General features: G+C 38.3%; 1 protein-coding gene across 16 annotated transcripts in view; it reads left to right on the top strand.

The window, feature by feature from the left end:
• Window positions 1-7,578, top strand: part of TASOR (transcription activation suppressor) — a 70,004-nt gene that overhangs the window by 37,151 nt on the left and 25,275 nt on the right. For all 16 annotated transcript variants that reach the window (XR_014561257.1, XR_014561258.1, XR_014561259.1 and 13 more), the window contains 3 exons: window positions 4,906-5,855; window positions 6,667-6,789; window positions 7,023-7,182. Coding sequence is in view for 9 of the 16 variants with exons in the window: in XM_083726992.1 (XP_083583118.1) it covers window positions 4,906-5,855; window positions 6,667-6,789; window positions 7,023-7,182 (1,233 nt within the window). In the remaining 7 variants the exon portion in view is untranslated. The remainder of the gene's footprint in view (window positions 1-4,905; window positions 5,856-6,666; window positions 6,790-7,022; window positions 7,183-7,578) is intronic.

The raw sequence follows: 7,578 nt of genomic DNA, 5'->3' as shown, positions 1-7,578 counted from the left end.
GAGGATTGTGGTGGGGCAACTGCAGGCATTTTTAAATTATACAGATTATTTAGATCCATTCAAGTCTTGGTTCAGGCCTGACTGTGGGACTTGAGTTGGCTTAGGTCACCTTGATGGAAGATCTTTGCAGAGCATGGACAGGAGAGCAACCTTGCTCCTGTTGCTTGATCTCTTATGTTGTCCTGGACCAGCTCTGAGGAATGGGAGAGTGCTTTTCAGCTCCCTGGCAGTTAAGTTATGGGGTGCTACAGGACACCATTTTATTTCTGATGCTATTTTATATCTATATGGAGCAGCCATTAAGAGTTTTTGGGGTGAGGTGCCGTCAGTATGCAGATGGTATCCAGCTCTATTTCTCCATAACATCTGAATCCGAAGAGGCCATGCAGTCCCTAGGGTGCTTGAATGCAGTGGTGAGATGGATGACAAAAAGCAAGCCTAGCTTGAATCCTAGCAAGCTGGAGGCACTGGATAAGTAGTTCCCATGTCTGAGAAATGGATAAATTGCCTACCCTGGATGGGGTTCTACTGCCCCTGAAGGAGCAGGTTTGCGGGTGCTTCTAGATTTAGCGCGTTTCATTGGAGGCTCGTTTCATTGGAGGCGTCAACAGCTAGAAGCACATTTTACCAACTGCAGCTGTTGTGATAGCTACAACTGTTGCTGGATGGGGGAAACGTGGCTACAGTGGCTCATGCATAGATTACTGGATTACTACAATACACTACTTGAGGCTTCCCTTGAGTTTGATGCAGAATGCATATAACACATTTGCTCAGGGATCTGCACTAGTTGCTGATTTGTTACCACTGTACTCTAAATAAATACTTTTGTTCAGACAGGTTTCCTGGAAATGTGTGTTTTTAAATTGTTTTAACTTATTGTTGATTTTCGTTTTTAAAAATGTTTTAAATATTTGTTTTCAACTGTTTTTACGAATAATTTTATTGTTTTATTCTCTTTGTAAACCTATTTAAACTTTTTTCATCTAAGCATGGTTTAGTTTTTAGAAATAAAACAAGGAATGTTCTTGCTTGAACGGAGAACAAGTTGACTGTGAAAGCACCCTAGTAAGAGTATTCTAGTAAGTATACTCTTACTAGGAATTACATACAAGAGACGAAAGAGGAGAAGTCAATACAAAACAAGACACAGTGCAGTAGTTTAGATGCTGCCTCTGTATTTGGGAAAATAAAATTGCAAGCATTGTAATGGTAGTAAATAAATGTTTGGTAGTGTTTGGCAATGTTTGGCAATCTTGTGTTTCTTCACAAATGGCAGCAATGGGATTTTTAGCTTTGTTGGATTTCATAGAATGAAATGGGATTCAGAGACCTCTAAAATCTAACTTGGCTTTGCAGGCAGACACAAATAATCTCTCACATGCTAAGAAATAAATCTTATTTATTTGTTTGTTTGTTTATTTGCTTGCTTGCTTGCTACTAGTTTACTGATCAAAGCAGAATACATTAAATACTCTGCTTTTTCCTTTATCCTACCCAAATAGACATGGTGGGTGAAATCCATTCATGGTAGATAAGGGGAAGAGACTGTTGCCGATTTCCACTTCTTCACAAATCAGTTGCAGATTGTTGGTCAACCTTTCAGAACAAGGTAGAAGGTAGTGTGGGATCAGAAACCCTAGCCTGAGTAATCCATGTTGTTTGCTTTGTAAATCTCTCAAGAGTTGACTCATAATTTTGTGAGTAACTTTTAATAACTGATAACACTTTAAATAGTCTTTATTGAAAAGTCTGTGTTTCACTGGCTGGATCTACAGTGATCTTCTAAACATTATAAAATACAGTGGTGCCTCGCAAGACGAAAGTAATCCGTTCCGCGAGTCTCTTCGAGTCTCTTCGTCTTGCGGTTTTTTCATCTTGCAAAGCATGGCTATTAGCGGCTTAGTGGCTATTAATGGCTTAGCGGCTTTAAGAAAAAGGAAACAAACTCGCAAGAACTCGCAAGACGTTTCGTCTTGCGAAGCAAGCCCATAGGGAAATTCGTCTTGCGGAACGACTCAAAAAGCGCAAAACTCTTTCGTCTTGCGCGTTTTTCGTCTTGCGAGGTACCACTGTATAGTGTTCCATCATGTTTAATGGCAGTTTCCCTTTGCCAGTGGCTCACTGCTCTGTACCGCCCTCTGGTGTCACATTTCAATAATGCATTTTAAATGTTATAAATGACGAGAGTAGTCCCACCCACTATTGTTAAAATAGAACTGTAAAGATTTGAAGGAAAGCATGTTGAATACTGATCAGATTGTGCATGGTGACTTAGAAGGGCGGGGGATATTTGAGTTTGTGAAGTAAAAAGTTACAGATATTAACTTATGTGAAAAAGCAAGTCCTAAAATATTTTTTTGAATATAAATATTTTCTTTGGAAGTTGGATTTTAGCACCAGATAGTGTATAATGCCAAATTTAAGTCTTTTTACTAACATTTCTTTCTTGTATATTTCTCATGTCGTTAATCACTAGGATGGGTTTGGGGCTAATAAAGGAAATGACTGGACTGTGTGCATACTCCCTTTTCTTTTGCCTTGTGCAAAAAGTGTCAAGGGAGTGGTTAAAACTACCCCTCAGGTTCATTCCTGGTAGGGGATTCAATAAGAAACGCAACTAAGGACTCCAGCAAAACAATACCCTTCATTAACTTTACTGCAGCAAAGGACAGTCGCATAAGTACTACTCTTTTACATACAGCTTACACCATACTAAGTACGTAACTCGTTCCACGTTGTCCATTCCACGTCAGCCATGACAGGACATCATGTTCTGGTCAAGATGTCCCCTACAGGTCATCTTACTATAATAGACTAACCTTTGATCAGAACAGTAACATGCTTGTGGAACAAGCAGATTCCACAAACATATTTTACAGCTTCTTTCTCCTTGTCTTCTAATACGCATAGTCTAATAATAAAGGCCTTTATATGTCATACACATTAACACATTCCAGTTATGGATAAATACATTCCTATGTGTAATGATTTACCTTACTAACATCCTTAATATCTTTTATTGTTATATTAGCCTTATTTATCTTCCATTTCCATGTCTTTCACTATGGTATCTATTATTCTTTGCCAACCTTAATTAATTGCCAACTATGATTACACAAGGTTCATATTTGAGAGCTTGGGTCATTGATGTTCTAATACAGGTCAAGCTGACAAGGTAAGTCAGCATCCTTTGGTCAGTACAGTAAACAGACACCAGTTTTCTCTGATACATCAAAAAGAATTAATATTTTTTGGTCAGTACAGTAAACAGACACCAGTTTTCTCTGATACATCAAAAAGACAATTAATATTTAACAACTAAATCAACAAATAATGCTTTCCATTATTTCTCTTTCTAAATTAGGCACAAAGTTCAGGCTAGCTGTAATTGTCAGGCCTGCAATACTTTCTTGCATTTTGAAGCCTAAGGTTTTGGGCTGCAGGAGGCAAATCCTCAGTTTCCCTTCACAAAGGGGAAACTTGCCACCTGGGAGGCAGTCCTGCTCTTTCTGCCAAGCAGAGCTCTTCTCAGTCTAATGGCTAAAGGGAGAGAAGGAATTGAAAGCATACAGTTAAAAGGGTTTCCCAATGTTTCACCTGTTGAAACAGTGTATTTAGACAGGAGATTGAAGCTGATATTTGTCCCACTGCTCTCTTAGGAATTGATGTTTTGTTAACTTGCATGACAGTTAAACATAACGCTCCCCAATAATGTTAATTATTTACAAAAGTTTTCCTTCTGTGAAAAGCTCACAAGTCAGTGGGAAACTGGCTCAGAGATAAGTGTACTGTATTGTTTGCTTATCAATTGTTGTGTGGAAAATGATGTGTTTAACACCCCCCCCCATTCCTCCTTTTATGGAATGTCTAGTTGAAGAGGCTTTTGAGTGTTTCATTTGCATTCTGCAAATTTGTTCGAAAGTTTCTAGTGCAGTATATATATTCTATATAATTAAGTCCATCCCGTACCTTTCTATACTGTACAATATTTATTACATTGAATTCCCATATAATTTTTACCTATTTGGTGCTTAATGTATTTTAACCAGTACTGTCAATCTAACCTATTGACAAAAGTCTGTATTCCTCACATTAAGCAATGTAGGAGGCAAACCTTGTTATTATTATTTTTTAAATAACAGAACAACTGTTAACTGTGTGGATATTGACATTGCGAGAAGTTAGGGTGTCCAGAACTTGCTTGGTTGCATTCAGTTGGTTGTAGCATCTGTTAACATGTTGTAGCGAATGGAATAGGTCACACTGTGTCCTTGGTTGTGGGGCGCATGTGTATAGTGCCCATGATTGCTTCTCTGAGTTGCAAATATGTATATGTGTCCAAAAAGATTGGAGACATGCTTTGCTCCAGTATTACTGCTGCATTTCTGTTGCAGGAACAGATGCTTCGCTAGTGCCTGGTGTGACTGAATAAGGGCACCAGCTGTGTTATTAGATCAGTTTGAGGACTCTTAAGTCTAAGTGAGCTGCTGTTCTGGCCTAAGAGGGCATAGGACTAGATTTTAAAATTGTGGGAAAGGATGTGCGTAGCCTCAGGAATTTTAATACAGTGGAATCTTAGTTTTTGAGTGTCTCGGAAGCCGAACGGAAGTGAATGCTTCCGTTTTGAATGCACCTCGGAGGTTGAATGACTTCTGAGGCGCATTTCTCCATTTTCTGAATGGAGTTTGCTGACCGCCCATTGCGCCTCAGTTTTCGAACGTTTCGGAAGTCGAATGGTCTTCCGGAACGGATTAAATTCGACAACCGAGGTACCACTGTACTGAATTTTTTTCTTGGCATTTTATCAATTAAATGCAGTTTGACCGAATTCATTGCTGTTGACGGCATAGATATTTACTCTTACTGCTTCATGAATAATAAGTAATGGCTCTTCCTATATAGGCTTGAAATCTCGAGAAGAATTACTGGCTTGTCTACCACCAAAGGATGCTTCTGAAGATGACCCCCGTATAAAAAAAAGAAAAAGTTCTGATCATCAGTTTGAATACTCTGCATTTACAGACACAAAGAGGGGAAGAATAGAAGAGGGAGTACATACACGTGAAGAGAATTTTGAAGATCGGTGTGAACTTGAGACAGAACACTTTTTGCCAAATAAGCACTCCATAACTGGAATAATAGAAACAGCAATATTGGAAGAATACAATCTCTTTACCAAAAAGATTCAGAAGATTTTGAAGCAGAAGAATATCATGTATGTCAGTGCAATACCCAGACCTGTCCTTTCAGCCCAGGAGAAGGTAATAAGACTTTCTGAATATATATGCTTACAGGCATCAGATATTGCTGTCCAGGAATACATAGAGAACCTGAGTGAACAGCTCAGCAATGTTGTTGCATCGTCATCTTCGTATGCTATCCACAGTGCCCCGTTTACTAGAAGTCCTGGACCAGTAAGCGATTCAGTTACTGACACTGGATTACATTTGCCACCAGAAGAGCCAGTAGCTCTTCCAAGTGGTTTTGACATGGAGCGGTTTCCAGAACCACCATATAACAAATTGGAAGAAGATTCAAGCATTAATGAGCAGAATCATTTAGCGTTCTTGGACACAGGAAAAAAACAGAGTTCCGGGAGCACCAACATAGAAGTGAAGTCACCAGCTAATCCAAACGTGTCTACTGTTGACCCTGGGCACCATCCGGATAGGATTCCAACATCTACAGATAACCTTGCGACCCCGCCTGACATCAGTGCTATGATAAACCAGATATCATTTGAGGACGGCTTTTTCAAACGCATCTTCAAAATTATTAAAGATGTCCAAAAAAATGTTGTGAAATTCTACATTCATGAAAAACAAGAGAATGCACTTTGTAAAGAAATAAAAGTATGTATATTTCCCATATGTTTCTTTATCATAATATTTTAGGAGATAACATTTATGCTTTCTTCTTGTAACCACATTGGGATTATACTCAAGGGGCTATATAAAACTATAGTGATTTTTTAAAATACTCAAGCCAATATTATTTCATATGAGCATAGTAGCAGCATAGGTAATAGGGTTGGGTCCAGGCTGTCATTCTCATAGGAGACCTGTTGAAATAAATGTTAGACTGTCTTAAATCCCATTAATTTCAACAGGTATAGTCTAAGTGTGACCTAATCTGGATCAGGGCCGTCTAATACATGACCCTTAAGGCCTTTTTTGGTAGCCCTTGGCAACTCTTGTGCTGCCTTCCCAAAGCTGGGTAAGTGAGGACCTGGGATTTGGAAAGGAGGCTTCTGACAATGTCCTAGAGTCCTCCCATCTCCTCCCCCAAAGTCTGGTTAGCAATTTCCCAGCTTGGGGATGGAGGTGGGAGAGCTCTAGGACCATGCCAGAACGTAGCGGCGGGGGGTGGGGGCAGCAAAACCAAAGTAATGAACATTTGCAGTTAAAACAGCTGATAAATGGTTTCCTTTTTATACAGATTTAAGGCATGGTACATTTTTCTTGACTCTTGCAAGTCTGGAAAATGCTTATTGATAATATAATGATTAATATAACAATTAAATTCTGTATATAACAAGCATGCCATTTTAGTAAAGTCTTGTACCTACCTGTTTAGCAGTACATTTCTTAGTTACTAATTGTATTGTTCACTGGAGGTTTTAAATGAAATGTGTTGGTTTAACACCTGTGCTTGCTGTTTTAGGCATATCTTACTAAATTAGGTAATACAGAGTGCCATCCTGAGCAATTCTTGAGAGGGAGAACCGATGTGGATAAATTGCTTATAATCATTCAAAATGAAGATATTCACAGTATAATTCATAAGGTATGTAAAATTCACAATCGGTACATTTAGGTGGAGTTCGATAATTCATTGTTGCTCTGGGCACATCCAAATGCCTTAATTAGTGATAATTAATTCATTTATTGGCATGCATATGCTACAATGATACAATATAGTCACAAAAGCAGGGAAAAGCAGTAGCCAACATATATTGTGTCTTAATTAAATCTCATTATACTGTTATATTATTCTAACCACATACCTTCTTTGAATAGATACCATGTTTAGTAGCTTTGAAGAGGCTTCCATGTGTCAGTTTTGCTGGTGTTGACAGTTTGGATGATTTGAAAAATTATACCTCCAATGATTTATTTGTTTCTGGTGGCATCCTTGTCTCTGATGAATCTGTTCTCAATCCAGAGTCTGTCACAGTTGGTAAGATATTTTTTTTTTTAATGTTGTCAGTGGCAGGGTTTGAAAAATATTTTCATATTCCTAATTTACCAATGTGATTTCTAGGTGCCTGAGTAGCAAAGCACCAGTTTGAGATTCCTTTTAAAAATTTAAACCGTCATTAGCTTTTATTATTATTATTATTATTATTATTATTATTATTATTATTATTACAAAATATTGCTGTGGAATTGTGTTTAGGGTAGGATTTCTTATGTTGCTAAAAAAAATGTTAGTGGTGAAAGCCTTGCTCAGCTACATATGTAGCGTGACGTTCAAAGTCACCTGCTTGCATAATTAGTCTTCTTCTCTTCCTCTCCTGTGAGGCCCCAAAATCTGCTCTAGAGGGGTGTTGTTTCCTCTGTTGGATTATGATGA

Source organism: Podarcis gaigeae, assembly GCF_964106915.1.
Source record: "Podarcis gaigeae genome assembly, chromosome: 2".
Taxonomy (NCBI): Eukaryota; Metazoa; Chordata; class Lepidosauria; order Squamata; family Lacertidae; genus Podarcis; species Podarcis gaigeae.
This window is presented reverse-complemented; position numbering and strand designations above follow the sequence as displayed.